Source organism: Lipotes vexillifer, unplaced genomic scaffold (genome assembly GCF_000442215.2).
Source record: "Lipotes vexillifer unplaced genomic scaffold, Lipotes_vexillifer_v1.1 scaffold54, whole genome shotgun sequence".
Lineage (NCBI taxonomy): Eukaryota > Metazoa > Chordata > Mammalia > Artiodactyla > Lipotidae > Lipotes > Lipotes vexillifer.
In genome coordinates this window covers 785,394-801,928 of record NW_006789324.1, presented here as the reverse complement: position 1 = coordinate 801,928, position 16,535 = coordinate 785,394, and the positions used below count along the sequence as shown (strand labels likewise).

The 16,535-nt window shown below is 45.9% G+C and overlaps 1 protein-coding gene across 5 annotated transcripts in view; it reads left to right on the top strand.

The window, feature by feature from the left end:
* Positions 1-16,535, top strand: part of DAB1 (DAB adaptor protein 1) — a 287,178-nt gene that overhangs the window by 209,484 nt on the left and 61,159 nt on the right. For 3 of the 5 annotated variants that reach the window (XM_007462569.1, XM_007462568.1, XM_007462567.1), the window contains exons 4-6: positions 4,304-4,435; positions 5,061-5,180; positions 14,881-14,940. In XM_007462569.1, the coding sequence (XP_007462631.1) occupies positions 4,304-4,435; positions 5,061-5,180; positions 14,881-14,940 (312 nt within the window). Of the gene's footprint in view, positions 1-4,303; positions 4,436-5,060; positions 5,181-5,656; positions 5,696-7,277; positions 7,344-14,880; positions 14,941-16,535 lie in introns of all 5 variants that reach the window. The other 2 variants (XM_007462566.1, XM_007462570.1) reach the window with 2 other exon arrangements.

Genomic DNA, 16,535 nt, shown 5'->3' with positions numbered 1-16,535 from the left:
TTCCCATCCCTGCTCTGCCCCTACATAACCCTTTAATCTAAAGCTTGTCTTCTTACATTGTAGTTGTTAGTTTCTTTGCCTGCCTGTTCTATGAGATTGCAAGGGCCTTGAGGAAGGGACTGGGTTTTAATCCTTGGGGTAGGTGTAGCAGTTAGCATGAGATCCAGAAAAGAACAGGCACTCAATAAGCATTAATACATACCGTGTGAATAACTATATGCATGGAGAAATGTGTAGCAAAATTAAGAAGTTATGAAGCATCCCACATAGAAGAAAAAGTACAACCCAATGAAATCTAGGGTTGGGAATTATTACCAAGGGAAACAGGGGAGTCCGGGAAGGTTCCCTGGATGAGCAGGATGTTGGAGCTAGGCCTTGATATGGAGCTAGGTGTGATATAGTTAGGTGGAGTTGATGAAACACGGGTCAGGGGAAGAAGACGGCGATCAGCAGAGAAAACAACACGCATAATGGCACAGAGGTGGGAGAGTCCAGAACGCAAAGGGGGACGATGAGCCCTTCAGGTTATTTTCACCCCTCGGAGGAAAGTCAGACTGGGTTGGGGAGGTTATTCTCTGAATTGGCCTTGGAATTCTGCAGCAATAACTTGCATCCTCAGTGAGAGGGTTCGGAATAGGAGTAGTAAATGAAGTGGTGGTGGAAAGATCGGGTGTTCTGGAAGACGCTCTCTTGAAAATCAAATACCTGCTTTGATTTGGGGGCAGTGCTTTAATAACCTAGACTAAGTTTTTCCAAGACAAAAACTCTTTTCCAAAGGAAGGGTGGAGGCAGCGCACCCAGCATCTGCCTTTCCTCCGCTCCCTCCCTCTCCCTCTGGCCCAGGATTCTCTGCACCTCCAGAACAACCCATGACGCCCCAGAAACTCCACACAGAAACACTCCTGGGATGAAACGGTCCTCTTCTCCTGTGACCAAGGGCCTCACCTCCCCTTTGTGGCCTTGGCTGCTCAGCAGATACCACAGGTAGCCAAGCCCGAGAGCCCCCTTCCAGACCATGCGGTCTTGACCTTTTTCGCTGAGATCCTGATAGCTGGCCTTGACCCCAAACCTTCTGACTGATGACCCTTTCTGACCTCAGAATCCTGCTGGAATCCAGAACAGCCTCAACTCTACCTCCTTCTCCAGTTCCCTTTCTTCATCCCAGCTTATCAGAGATCATGGTTTTGTTGTTGGTCTAGGGACCCAGGAGTCTGAGGAAAGGAACCTTGATTCTAAATAATCTTGTTTCCTCTTTTCAATGCTTTGTCACCCTGAGTAGGGAGAGTGGGGCCTGGGTTAAGTATTGGTCCAGCCAGAACACAGTCTGGCCCTCAGTCCTTTCATGAATAAACTCGGAGGTGAACTATACAATATTTAAGTTTCCTCTGGCTCCAACTGTCTTTGATTTGTGCTGATAAGACTTGTTTGAAGGCATGGAGCAATTTTGAGGCTCAGTGAACAAGTATTTACAAGGTCCTCTGTGTTGCCAAGATGAATGGGATAATGTGGGATTAGCAGGATTCTAATATATTTGTGTTTCCGAGGATCTGTATGACACGTGCGTGATTAAGGTTGGAGAAAGTGGAGACGAATGAGCCTCTTCCAGAACAATCCTTTTTAACATGACCTAAAATTGACTATGGGAAAAGGTAATGTTACAAATATTTTTAAGCACTTCATGCACACACACAGCTACACTTCGCGAGGCAACATTAGATATCATCAGACGTTAAAAATGTTTTGATTTTAAAACACTTAATGAGCATTCCCAGATAAATTAAAACATCTCCATCTGCTGTCTTGCCTAGTAGGTGATATTTTACCATTGCACAATCATCTCCAAATCTAATTCCACCAGGAAGACTTGTAATTGTGGTTTAATTTTAGAGCAATATTCCACTTGGCAATCAATAAGTACTGTCGTCAAACTTTGATTCAATAGAAGATGTGGATAACATTCACCGTATTATGCAGAGAAAGAGATCCTTGCAGGAAAGGGAGAGAAGGACGATGCCTGTGTCTCCCACTTTCCCTACTGCATACCATTCGAGCTCACAAAAGCCTCTAAATCAATACCCCCATGTTTCGTGAATATAAATCTCATCGATTTTACATCATTAACACCATGAAAAAGCTACTGCTCTCTGAGCAGTGTTTCTCTGCTAGCTAAATATGTTCTCTTAATAAAACAGGAACAAATGGATCTTGATCATTTTACTAACAAATACTTCCTTCTTCACCAACTTTGTGTGAAAATCCACTAGAATTATACAGTTGTCTTATGGCCACTTGAGGGGCTAGGGTGACCGGGCAGTGATACCACCCTCCAAGCATGAGGTCCAGTAGACACTGGGCAACCTGGACAGGCTTGAAGCCACCTGGAGAGTCCCAAGAGTAGTAAAGAGATGAGTGAATGGCCAGACTCTGGAAGGTAAAGGTGCAGCAGCAAATTCTACTGCAGAAATGATTCCTAAGGTCAGAAGCCTGGAAAGATGGCAACAGGCTGGGGAATGGACATTTTGGAAGGTCAGGGCCAATAATCCAGCACCAAGGCAATGGCCTTCATGAGAGGCAGGTGCCCACTGTCCTGAGAGGCTGGCTGTGTGATGTGAGATCCAAATGGCCAGAGGATCCGGGGAGATGGAAAGAGACCTGGGAGAAAATGTACTCCAGTGGTTCCCAACATTTTCGTAACCAAATTCTCCTTGTGTTACATTTCTCCTTCCCTCTACAAACTTAGTAATGTGGGAAACTTTGTTCACCAAAAAAATGCATTTATAATCATTCACTTTCCTATTTGCATTATTTGAATCCGTCACTAATTGCCAAAGAGAACCTGCTCCAAGATGAGCTAAGGAGTACAACAGTAACCGGATACGGTTCTAAAATAAACTTGGCGTTTTCATTTGCGTGCACAATGAAAGGTGTCATCTTATGAGGGATAATTATACATTTCTGTTTAGCTTTTTGAAATGTTGAAAATTGCCTGGTACCTCTTTTTATTACTTTTAATGACCCCAGTAGATCCAGAGCTTTGGGTTAGGAGCCATTGATCTGGTTCAGAGCTCTTCTTTAATAGAGGAATACACGGAGATCCAGAGAGGTACAGTGAGTGCCTTGTGTTCACATATAGTGGCTAGAATTCAAGCTTCTTAACACCCCGGATAACGAAAAGGTCCTTTGAAAGGACTTGAAACACATCGTGAAATGCACAGATACATACAGAGGGCTGTTTAATGAGGATTGCTTTAGGAACATTTAATATAGAAAAATGGCCATAAAGATCACCATCACTTAACAGGCTGGTGAGTATTATTTGTTGAAGTTTAGATAATAAAGGCAGGAAGGTCAATATCAAAAGATTTTTGAATTACTGATCAGCAATCCCAATTTACTTTAGTTCAACAACTGTGGGTCAGGCACAGCGCAAGGTATTAGGATGGCAAAGGTGAGGAAGACAGAGGCTGGTGGGGAAGACTGGGATTTAGGCAAATATATCGGAGGGGGAGGATCTACGAAAGCAGGAGCCAGGGGAGCTGTGTGTGAGGAATCCATCAGGAGTTTCAATATCGCTATAGACTAAAGCTCTAGGGAAACACAGAAGCGGGAGGAATCACATCTGCAGGGAAAAGGAAGACAAGCCTTGATCAGGGGGTTTCACAGAGGTGGGGCTATTTCAAATAGGCTTTGCAAGAGGAATAGGATTCAGGCAGGTGGATAAAAGAACAGGCGTTGCGGACATGGGGACCAACCCATGAAAAGCCTCAGAGGTGTGGTGGTGACGTTGGGCAAAACAAAGAAGGGTGTTTGATCCTCAAGTCACTCCATCGCCACCTCTTGGAAAATGGTTATAACCGTGCACATCTATGGTTCTCTGAATGCGAAGGGCACCCCCTGTCATTGTGCAATGTACATCTTCCAGCAGGGCAAGCAGAGGCCCTGGATATGTAAATGTACTAAGTATCAATCCAGAACTTAGACTGGGCTCTGCATCGTGAAGAAAGATGTAGCAGGAGCCTACACCACTGAGTGAGGCTGACCGGTCCTGGCAAGCAGAAAAAAGAGCCAGATGCTCTTTCAGTATCTGAACAATCCTGTTTATCTCTCTGGTCACAGCACCAAGACCATGGAAGGAAACCTCCATTTCTCAAGGGCAGGCACAGCTCTTCTTCCTTCCATCTGGACCAAACAGCTTTTCCAGAGCCTCCGGGCTTGTTCACATGTAGCAGAAACACATCTCTTATTGATCGACAGCTCGGAGGGAAAGTCCCCTGAAATAGGCTCTTCTTTTTCTTTCTCACAGGCCCTTCAGCAGCATCATGCTGTTCACGAAATTTCCTACATCGCCAAGGACATCACAGATCACCGGGCCTTCGGATACGTTTGTGGGAAGGAAGGGAATCACAGATTTGTGGCCATAAAAACAGCCCAGGCGGTGAGTATCCCAATCCGAAAAGGACGCCTTTCCTTGTACCTTTTCTAGGACAGCACAGCCACACTGTTGGTCCTCGGAGGCCCACTGTGCCATATGACTCAGCGATGCTGACACTCAGCTTCCCATCTGGAAAAGATGAACAGCCTCGGAGCAAAGAAGCACGCTCACGCCCATCCAGTTGTGTTGTTGTTGTTTTTTCTAATGGGCATTTCGTAATGACTAACTGTTTTCCTTCCTGATTAAGCTGGACGGAGGCACACTCTACAGATAAGTTTCCTTGTGTTCATAGCCTCATTTACAAAGAAAATAAGAAGGAACAAATAGCTGTTTTGCATAAGGCCTAGCCTAACTTTACTGAATTTGAAATTACTAATAAATAAAAGCAGTGCCTTTTATGCTTATGATTGTTATGAATTTGCAAATATAATTCGTTGAAGAAACGAACTTTAGCTTAGATGCAATTTTGCTAAACCAATGTAACAAGGTAGGATTAATTAAAGATGGAATGCTTGCAGTTTGATAGAAAAAGGAAGGGCTGCGGGTTGTAGCCAGCAAAAGCAAAAATTGGTCACTGCAGCTTAGTAACCATCCTTTTATTAACGTGCTTTACCACCTTTTACTCCAGGCTGAACCCGTTATTCTGGACCTGAGAGATCTCTTTCAACTTATTTATGAATTGAAGCAAAGAGAAGAACTGGAAAAAAAGGCACAAAAGGATAAGCAATGCGAACAAGCTGTGTATCAGGTACACCTGTGAATTTATCCTGAGACAACAGGGGCTTAAAATAAACAGATGTGAAAACTGACAGTCAAGGCTTCTCCTCCTGCTGCCAAGTAGAAATAAACAAAGATGAAAGGTTCCCGGGTAAAGGACTGAAAGCAAAGCCACTAGACATGAGCGCTTATTCGCTGAGATTCTAGACATGTTGGAGAAAGTGAAGTCTTGAAACCAGGGCAAGATTTCAGGGGATGAGACCTAAGGAAACCCAACTGCATTTGCTGTTGTTTGCAGTGGGTGGAATTAGATTTGGAGATGACTGTGCCATGGTAAAATATCACCGGGGTTTTCATTTTTTTCTGCCTGTTTTCTGCCTTAATGACCCGCCAGCCTCTCCTACCCAGAGCTGGTTTCTTCACTGTCCTGTAATTTCTGAATACCGTCTCACATCTCTCGCTTTATATCCTCTGCTTTGCCTCCTCCCTTCCCTCACTCTGCGGTAGACAATTCTGGAAGAGGATGTCGAAGATCCCGTATACCAGGTAATTTCTGAAACTAGTTGGGGTCGAGGGTCAGGAATGGCCAGGCCTGTGGTATAGACATTTTATCAGAGACCTGAAGGATCCGCTGGCCGCAGAGCCCGGAGAGGGACCAAGATTATTTCTGAGGGTGAGGGCTGCCACCCCCTCCAGGAGCAAATTTCCATAAAAACTAACAGAAGTTTGGCCGGCATCAATAGCGTGGGATGTGGAAATGGACTTCTCCCTTCTTGCCCTGCCTCAGCCCTCTCCACAATCTGTAAAAGTTTGGTCCCAGAGCTGAATGTTTGCAAGAGTCTCCTGAATATTCTGAGTTCATTAGAGAGACTATGAATAATGAGGTGGCTTCAGCGAGTTAAGAACCAGAGATGGGGACTGACATTTTGGCGACATTTGAACACAAACCCGAAGGACGGTTTGTGAGCTTGAGAAAGGCTGTGAGGAGAAGTCCCTCGGGCCCCCGATTGGCTAGGCTGCCCCCTGACTCCCTGGCTCATGGCACAGGGGCTGTTGTGCGTGGGGGAAGGGAGATCCCAGAGACATGCCTGCCCGTAGTTTTCTCTGTGCTCTCTTCAAGGTTGCAGCCTAAGTGTGGGTAGAGATGGCCTGTCTTGGGTTCAAGGATATGCTCTGCTTAAACAGATGCAGAAGAGGAGGCCTCTCCCACTCTGTGCTTATTCCCAAGGAGAGAACAGAGCCAAACACTTGACTTGTGGGACATAAAAGACAATCTGACACTTACATTTCTAACTGGGACACACATGGGTTATGTATGTGTGTGTCACACATGCATTCTATATAAATGCAGAGTTTCACCCAGAGAGCTGCTACTGCTATGACAGAAAGAAAATAATATGGATGAAAAAATAATAGAGTCTGAGTAACTTGCAGGAGAATAAGTATCTGACATAGATGGCAAACAAAAGTCAGAGGTGTGCTGGACGGCAGGCCTTGCTTTAGAATGCCAGAGGCGTGGATCTGTCTGTAACTATGAGCTCAGCCCCTGGTTCGTGGGCTGGGAGAGTGACAAGCATTGCCCTTTTTGAAATGGCCCAGTCCTTTAGAGTCTGAAACATGTACATGGAAAAGTTGATTTCGGTATTTAAAACTGAGAATGTAAAGTAAAGTGATATTTATGAGATGAGGGAGTTTGGGGCTTCTGAGCAAAGTCAGAATCGGCATATGACCCTGGGCCTTAGGGAGCAAAGGGGAGAGACCACTGTAACCCAGGGTTTGCAAAGTTGGGATCCCAGGAGATATCATTCCCACTCAGCAGTGCCATCACATGCAGACACTGCCGAGATAAATGCCACTGAATGAAGAGGTTATATCCCCAGAGAGGTCTGCAGAGGGCTTATGCAGACATGGCTAAAGGGCTGACCATTGGACACAGTTTTCCTTAGAAGAGGCAGGAATGTGTCAGGCCATTTGGAATGTCAGTAATGCAGTTGTCTCTTTAAGGTGTTTTCTCCTGTGCCTGTGTCTTTAATGCTCGCTGCGATTTGTATCCTGAATTCCAAATGCTTTTTTTTCCCCCCTCTTTCATTTTCCCCTCTGACTTTTCCTCTCTGGCCGTTCCTCATAGTACATTGTGTTTGAGGCTGGACACGAGCCAATCCGTGATCCCGAAATGGAAGAAAACATTTATCAGGTATAAAACCGCTTTCCTCTCCTACCTTTGCACCACCACCAGTAAGTGCACAGAAGGGGCTGAACGGCCACGGGCTCTCTCCTCACTCACACGGTCCACGTTGCTCTTCTGGTCATTCTGGGCTTGTTAAAATACCTTCACATGAATTGGTTCCCACTTCCCTGCCATTTACCAGTAGTTTTCACGCCTGATTGTAGACATGGTTAATGGCCAACTGGGTACAGTGTTTTAATTTTTAATGGAGCTTAACTATTTTCCGTTGACTCAGAAATCAAACATTCCATTTTACTAAAGCAATCCATTGGAGGGTTGTTGTCCGGAATATAATAGGGTCCTTCATTTCGCAAAAGAATGTGCTGTTGAATTTCTTTAAAAAGTCAACTGCACTACTGAAAATGAAGACCAAATTCAAAAATGCTATTTGGAGACAACACTGGGAATATTAACTGAATAAAAGAAAGTCTAGCTAAAGTTTTACCCGTTCTGAAGGGAAGGTAAAGTAATATTCTTAAATGTCTGCTTATGTGAAGAACCCCGGACACACGTTTTTTAAAATTTTATTGGAGTATAATCGATTCACAATGTTGTGTTAATTTCTGCTGTACAGCAAGATGATTCAATTATACATATATACTTTCTTTTTCATATTCTTTTCCATTATGGTTTATCACAGGATATTGAATATAGTTCCCTGTGCTATACAGGAGGACCTTGTTTATCCATTCTCTGTATAATAGTTTGCATCTGCTAACCCCAAACTCCCCATCCTGCCCTCCCCCAGCTCCCTTCCTTTGGCAACCACAAGTCTGCTGAACACACTTTTTACCTCGTTAATTCTCCTAAATATACTATAAAATAGGTATTTTAATCCCACTTTCTCAGGGGGAAACTGAGGCTCAGAGATGTTGAGTAGCTTCCTCAGGACTGTGCAGCTGTTTAGAGTCGGGATCAAACCCAGGCAGGTGTGTGAAGGTGGGACTCATGCTGCTTCCCTTCTGCTTTTCCATCAAAGAGTCTGAGTAATTACAGCACAGCGCACACCAAACAAATATGACGACCTCCAATTTTTCACTGACTAGAATTTTAGTCCTAATTTGAAATAAAAACATTACAGAAGCAGGAAAATTGTTAATGTATTTAAATAAGTGATTTAATTTCCTTAATTTACTTAGTTGCGTGGTCTGTTATTCTGCCTTGGGCGTGCATTACTTATGTAACAAAAGTAAAACAGATTTTCAATTTCCATCAAGTGCACAGAATTCTAAATGACCAAAATATAATGTTAGCTCTACCAACAACTTGGTTTAACCAGCCCTGTGGAGTAATAATCTATTTCTATCCACTGGATCCGTCTGGGTTGGATCCAAGTGTGAGGTTGCGCTTTGAGTCTTTGTTTAAAATCGTTGCTTACGAAGTTTCTGTCTTTAAACAGAAACGTTGCATATCTGTCCTCAATGCCAGATTTTAAGGTACAACGTTGCAGTGTCTCAGTATTGTTACTGAGCCAAACTTGGATCCGCTCACCCACGCAGTAAAGACAATCTACTGACACCAGGTTGTGGTGAAGGAAAGTGCCGAGTTTATTGCAGGGCACCAAGCAAGGAGTCCAGGGCAGCTGGTGCTCAAAACACCTGAACTTCCCAATGGGTTTTAGGAAAGCATTTTTAAAGGCCAGGTGAGGGAGGGGAGTGGCAGGGATGTGATCAGCTCGTGCACAGTTCTCTGATTGATCAATCATGCGGTAACAAAGGTGGTGTCACAGTATCAATCCTTAGGCATCAGTGGGTCTCGGGGCTACATGTTCATGGTCATCAAGTAGTTAATTTCTTCAATTTGGTGGCGGTTTTAGCATCTGCAAAACAGCTCAGGAGATGTATATCAGATCCTATTATCTAGGTACTTTCAGAGGATATGGGGGAGGAGTCTGTCCAGGGAAGACCCCACAGGGTCCTGCTCAGTTACAGTATGAGGCCAGAGGAAACCACTAACCAGTCATCCTATGAAGAGGGAGCATCTTTGAAAATAAAATTGGGCTTTTCAATATAAGAGGTTCCTGATTTCAGAGTTAGCTACAGTTGGCAGGGCTCCCATTGTGCCCTGCGGGGGGACTCTGCGGGGGCAGCCTAGTGTACTGGGAGGAACCGGTTTCAGCAAGCAGGGAACTGGGGTATAGTTCTGGCTCTGTCACCAACTACATTTGGCTGAGGGGTAATGGGCAAGACACTTGCCCTCTCTGAGACTCAGTTTCCCCAGTGATAAAATAGGGGAATAAGTTTTCCCTGAATCACATGTTGGCACAAGAATGAAACAAGGTCACACGGAGGCTGTAAAGAAGAGGCTTCATCCCAGTCACACACAATCCACAGCAGTTAAGCCACCTTGTCAATTCCTTTCTTTCTCTGGGCCTCAGTTTACTCATCCGTAAAATGAGCAAATAAGACCGAAGAGTCTCTCGGGCATGTGGCCCTTTTCTGTTCTCTGCAGCTAGTGCTTCATCGTAGGACTGTTAGAGGAGCATATGCTGGCTCGCTTTACAGAGCAACAAGACTCTTGGAAATGGGGTGTGGGGGGGGCGGGGGTTTGGTAACAATGATAGAGCCAGGTCCCTGTGAATGGGCGCTTACATGCAGTATCTTATTATGTCTCACAGCAGCCCCGAGCACCTTATATCATTATTTCCACTTTACAGATGAGGAAAGTGAGCCTCGCGAAGAGAAGATATCTTGCTCAGGGTCACAGAGCTAGCAAGCGGCAGAACCCCCCACTCATAGCCAGATCTCTCTGACCTCTGTACACAAAATAAATCCAAGGCTCTTTTCAGCTCAGAATGTCTTTGAGGCGGAGCTTTACAAGTAGATTCTGTGTAGGTTTCAAGTCACTATCGAAAAAAAAAATCACACTTGTTTTAACAGTTCTGATGCCCAGGATCTTCCCATCTGTCCATCATTAATACAAAGGTACCAGTCCGCTGGGCCTCAGTTTGCTTAACAAGAGATAAGCTCTTGGGCCTAAAGGTAAGGCTGGGCTCTTAGGGAGCTGCTGTTGGGAGCCTCAGGGTTTTTTTAGGGCCTACAAGTGTTCCATATCTATGCCTCCTGAGCAGATTGCAATGTTTCTTACACTTCAGCTTGATCAGGGTAGTCTCAGATTTGATTTTATTTATCCTCTGTTTTTGGGAATGAGGGCCTAAGTTTCTAACTGTTTTGTGGCCTCAGGTGAGGTACCTCACTTTTGTATCTCAATTTCCTGAGCTACAAAATAGGGGTACTTCCGCCTGCCGATGCAGGGGACACGGGTTCGTGCCCCGGTCCGGGAAGTTTCCCACATGCCGCGGAACGGCTGGGCCCGTGAGCCATGGCCGCTGCGCCTGCGCGTCCGGAGCCTGTGCTCCGCAACGGGAGAGGCCACGACAGTGAGCGGCCCGCGTACCGCAAAAAACAAAAACAACAAAAACAAAATAGGGGTACTGTATTCTCTGCTTCTAGAAGTGGTGTGAAGATGTAAAGCAACCAGGACAGCACTTGGTACATAGTAGGTTCTGTGTACGTGTCAGTTCCTTTTACTTCCTAATACCGTCAATATCAGATGCTGCTCGAGACGTCTTATGATGATGTATTAAGTGAGGTAGAACATGACTTGCTCGCCTCATCTTGTCAGAGAGCCCAGCGGAAAGCTGCAGCCTCCCTTGACTTTGCTATTTGTAACTCCAGCACGAGGGAGGGAAAGACCCTTGAGTAAATGTCCCCTCTCTTTGAGGCTCAGTAGTCTCATTCTCCAAACCGGATTAATAATAATAACTGTCTTTCGATTTGCATGCCTCAGAAAAAAGTATCAGTTGTCTTTTGAAAACAACACAGAGCCTCATCGTATAGAGCGTTTTTACCCATCACTTAATCTTGACCCTTCCAGTAACTCCATGAGATGAGAACAGTTGCGATGACTATCATTTTAAATGTAAGAAATTCAAGTCCTTCATACTTAAGTGGTGGGCCCAAGGCCAGAGCCTCTGATTCTAAACCCAGCGTTCTTTCATACGTTAACAAGCTTCCAGCATAAGCGAAATCACAGCTCACCCAAGGGCACATTCTCCAAGTTTGTTCATTCAAAAATCATTTTTAATCACCCAAGATGTCACATATTGTTATTTTAAAGTGATATGTCTCTAGTCCTGTGTCACGCAGCTCTTAACCTGTCTCTCCATCCTGTTAATATGTTGCTGCACTAAAAGTGTCTTCCGTATGGATGGTCCTTAATGTATAGCTTTTAGACTAATTTCATTCGTTCATTCAAAAAGTAATTATGTATGGAGCACCTAGCCTGTGCCAGGCACATGAGGATGTAATAGCAACCACAGCCAGGTCCCCACCTTCAAGGCGTTTGTAGGTAACTCCTTGGGTACCCATGACAACCAGATGAGGAAACTGAGGTTCAGAGAACAAAGTGACCTCTCCAGGGTCACACAGCCTGTGGCAGAGCCAGGATTAGGAACCAGACCTCCTGCCTCCTTTTGGTCCAGAACTGTGATCACTCTGCACACCATCACGTTACTGAAATGGTTCTACAGACGGATGGACCAGCAGGGGGAGATGAGAATCAGGACCCAGGCACTTTCTGGCCTTCATCGTTTCAGTGCTTCTTCTAGTGTTCTGTCCTCAGCACACACGTGGTAAATGTTTGATGCTTAGAAGTTTCTTGTTTAAACTCCATTTACAGATGGGGAAACAAGGATAATAATATAACCGCCCTGCCCTCAGCAAGCTTATAGATCAGTCGGAATTCAGAGTGACCAGGAAGCTGCAATGTGGTTTGACAGCTCCTTTATAAGATAAAGCACATTTTACACCCTCCTTCAATAGCCTGATGACTTTCCCATCTCCCCCCAGCAAGTCAAGGAGCGCCGATAAATCAGGGGCCGTATTCATCTTGTTCGCCACCGTTGGCCTGGGTAAAGCACAGTGCGTGACACTTAATAGGTTCTTGGTAACTTATTTCTTAATGAAAGGATGCACCAGAGGTTACCAGGGTACGGAGGAAGGCTCAAGTCAGTCCTAGAGAGTCAGACAAGCCTCCCAAGAAGATGTCCCGGCAGAAATAAATCTTAAAGGAAAAACAGGCAGATTGGTACCTCCCCCACGGGACAACCAAGCAGAAAAGCTGTTTTCCATTATGCACAGTTTGGGTTTCGCCATCCCGCTGCTTCTCCTCCATTTGCAGGCATAATTGAGAGCCAGCTGTGGTTCAACTTGCCCATAGTGAGCAGTGAATTACAGGGAACAGAAAAACACTGTTCGTTTTGCTCAGGCAAGGGTGAGCTAGTAAAAATAAAAGTGAGGGCTGGTAATTTGTTGGCCCTCGTTAACAAGGACTCTGTAGGCATTCTTAGAGTATTCCTTTTAGACAGAGCTCACTTATCAGGAGCAAAGAGATTACATTTTTCATGGACTACCAGCAAACTAAGGTTTGCAGAAACGGCTCTGAAAGCACATCTTTTGCGCCGCCACGCTCACTCACAGGCGTGTTTTTCACAAGAATGTGCACGAGCTTCTGGGAGCGTAGGATGTGATGTCAGAGGAAAAGAGGCACCTGAAACTGCTGTGGGAATGGTGGGGACAGGGGTGGGCTGCAGCTGTATACGCTGTAGCCGTGCAAAGGCAGACCGCCCAGGCTTAAGCTCCTGGCTCTCCGTTCACGGACTGAGGGACCCCCCCCCTCCTGGGCCCCTTTTCCTCTTCTGCAGCATGAGGACAATTGTCATCCTCACCTGATAAGACTGAGAATGAGAATGTATGTAAACACAAATGTCTAGCGTGATGCCTGGCACATAGAAAGTGCCCTAGCAGTGTTAGCTCATACTGTTAGTGATAAATGTCTTGTTCCGTAGCCAGAATGAGCTACATTTGAATCTGATCACTTACCACCTTTGAAGCTTTGGGCAAATTTCCCGAACAACTCTGAGCCTCACTCTCTACTACGTAAAGTGGGGATTATAATAACAACTTCTTAGGGTTATTGTAAGGATTTTAAGGTAAATGAGAGTGAAAATGACAAAGGGACTCAAGGAATAAGCTCAAATTTTTACTTATCTAAGAAGAATGGTGAGGTTAGCTGGTCCCAGCCTAAAAGATACTTTGTCCTTTTCTTCACTGTCCTCTGCAATTCTCAATGGTACACTTACCCAGCAGACACCTACCGAATGCCTACTGGCTGTTAGGCACTGTGCTTGCTTTTAAGGGGCTCTCTGTCTGATGGAAAGAAAGACAGGTTATCAGACATTTAGAAAACCACTGCTGGCTGTTACCTCCCATGGAGGTTTGTGTTAAGCTTTGCTAGTTGCTGAGGATGAACTAGTGATTGCTTTCCAGCTGGAATGTTTCAGAGCAAGGCCCCTGATTGACTGATTTGAAAAGTATCTCACGCATCCACAGTTATTCATATGTATTTAGATACATATTTACGTAATGTATCAATGGTAAAGGAAATTTTCATTCTAACACTTTACAGTATGGTGGAACCTAATAGTTTTTGATTATTTACTCTCTTTTCTCTTGGATCCTCTCAATAACCTGAGCGAGTAGCAGAGTCAGTAGCTCCAGTTTATAATAGTGAAGCTCAGAGGAGCTAAGTGACCTGCTTAGGTCTTGACAGTTACCACGTGGCCCAATAAGACCAGATGGATGAGGAAGAGAAGAGAGCGAGGGAAGAAGTTACAGATAAGTGTTAAAAACCATCAGAGGGCTTCCCTGGTAGTGGGAGTAGAGTCCGCCTGCCGATGCGGGGGACGCGGGTTCGTGCCCCGGTCCGGGAAGATCCCGCATGCCGCGGAGCGGCTGGGCCCGTGAGCCATGGCCGCTGAGCCTGCGCGTCCGGAGCCTGTGCTCCGCAACGGGAGAGGCCTCAACAGTGAGAGGCCCGCGTGCCGCAAAAAACAAACAAAAAACAAAAAAAAACCCATCGGTGATTTTCTGGATTCTCGCTCATGCTTTTCCTGCCATTGATGGGCCCTTTTCTTGAGTAGAAACCTTTGGTGATTATCGGATGGTTTGTGCATGATCCCAACAGAAGCTGTACTTTGTCCTAGGACCTTGATATTTACTGTATTTTAAATAACCTGCATCTCAAATCAGCATGGACTAGTTCAAGCTCCACTGCAAACTGTTTTTAATCACTTTAGGCAACTCCTAGCACCTCCTAGCACCTGGGCCTCATTTTTGTCTTCGGTGAGATGAGGATTATATTTTCCCACCCCGTGATCTCTGAGGTCTCTGCATTTTGCCTCCTATTCTGTGGTTCTGTGAGGAGCCCCATGGCAGACCCTTGTAGAATGATTCGCACCCCCCCCCTCCTCCTCCAGTTTTCCTGAGAGAAGGAGCCTCACCCACAGCTTTCATGATCCCAGCAGCCCCTTCTTCTGGAAGTTGGGCCCCTCAGGGGCTGTGCTCACACTTACATAGTCGTTGGAGGGGAAGCCTGGTTGCTTGGTTCTCGGAAAGCGTAGCACCAGAGTGTTTTGACTGTGTCACATCTGGTTTTTCCATAGGTTCCCACCAGCCAAAAGAAGGAAGGTGTTTATGATGTGCCAAAAAGTCAACCTGTAAGTGTAAGTATATCTCCTCCCTTTTGCTGGGTTCCCACGACCGGCTTCATGTTGACGCTATGTCTGCGGTCCGAGGAAGGGAGCCGCCATTCTGGATTCGTGTCCCAACCTGTATGGCTTTGCTGGGGAGCTCCTCAGTGGGTCAGGGGGAAGGGGACATGAGGCGGAAATGATGGGGTCAAGGAGGGGGTGCCAGTCTGCCTGAAGGTCTGGCTCCGTGAGTGGAAATGAGTTGAATCATGCAAACTACTGTGTCCAAGGGGTTCAGAGTCTCAGGTATTTTATGGAAAAGGTCTCCTGCCAAAGACTTCATTATACCTGGTCAAGCAGGGGGCAGTTCTTGGTTCTAGGAAGAGAGTTGTCCACCCAGTTTGAAAGTGGTCGAGAAGTTTCAGAGGGTCAGAGGGAGGGCTGGCCAAAGCCTTTGGAGTGTATAAGGGTCCAGCCAATGGGCAGCACACTGTAGCAGGTATTGTGGGCTCGCAGAGAACCCAGAGGGCCCACTATATACCTGGACCCCATCTGCTAGTGGGACTCCTGGAAATCTGAGACACAAAGGAAAATCCTCCGCTCTGTGCCGCTGCTGGGCTCAGAACCATATTTAAGGCCTTCGGCTGGCACTCAGAAGGCACCCTCCACATAATCCAGGCAGCCCTGGGGAGCCAATGCAGGCTCCTGAACAGGGGGACCTGTGACTTTGCCACAGCTTATGTAAAAAGGACTGGGGCGTTTAGTCACTGTTGATCTCATTCAACAATGGGTGGAAAGAGCATGGGCTTTGAAGTCACGCTGACCCTCAAGAATCCCAGCTCTGGTCCTAACAGAGCTATTATGAGGCTAAATGACCTTATCTGGACCATTGTTATCAGTTGTGGACCCCATACTGTGAGAGACATAAAGACAATCCCACATGTTTCAAGATGAGATTAATAATAACAGTTTGAAACCCCATCCCATGAGGGGCAGCTAAAGGGCCTGGAGATGTTTGGCCTGGAGAAAGGAAACCATAAATATGGAGATGGGCATCCACAGGGCCATTAAATGGAAGGGGGATTATACTGCTCTGTATCAGCCAACTCTTGGAACCAAGACCAGTGGGTGGCACTACGAGAAAGCCAGCTCTAACTCCGAGTGAGGGTGACCTACTGACGGTCAGAGCTGCTCAAGGGTGGAACTCTGGCACCTAAGGGGGGTGAGCTCCCTGTCACTGGAGCTATACTAGCAGAAAGATTATGGGGCGGAGGCAGGGAGTAGGGATTCAAACATTGAATGCCTGGAGGGGCAAGACTAGCCTTTGCTGCGCCTTCCTGATTTGAGCTTCTGGATTCCCCAGTTGGGAGTCTTGCTGGTCCCTTCTTACCCTCCCCTGCCCCCGCTCCCCTTTTTCCTAGTGAACTTTCTTTCGGATCCATGTCCATGTCTCTACCCCACTCTGCCAATACCTTGAAACCACCATGTCCCACCTAAATACTGCTACCCAAACCCCAATGCACGTTAGTTTTAGTGAAAAGACATGTCTGAATACCAGCCCCTTAAAAAACCCCTAGAAAGAGAGTAGAAGGCATGCAGCGTGGTGCCACTCAGGGAAGCAGTCTTTC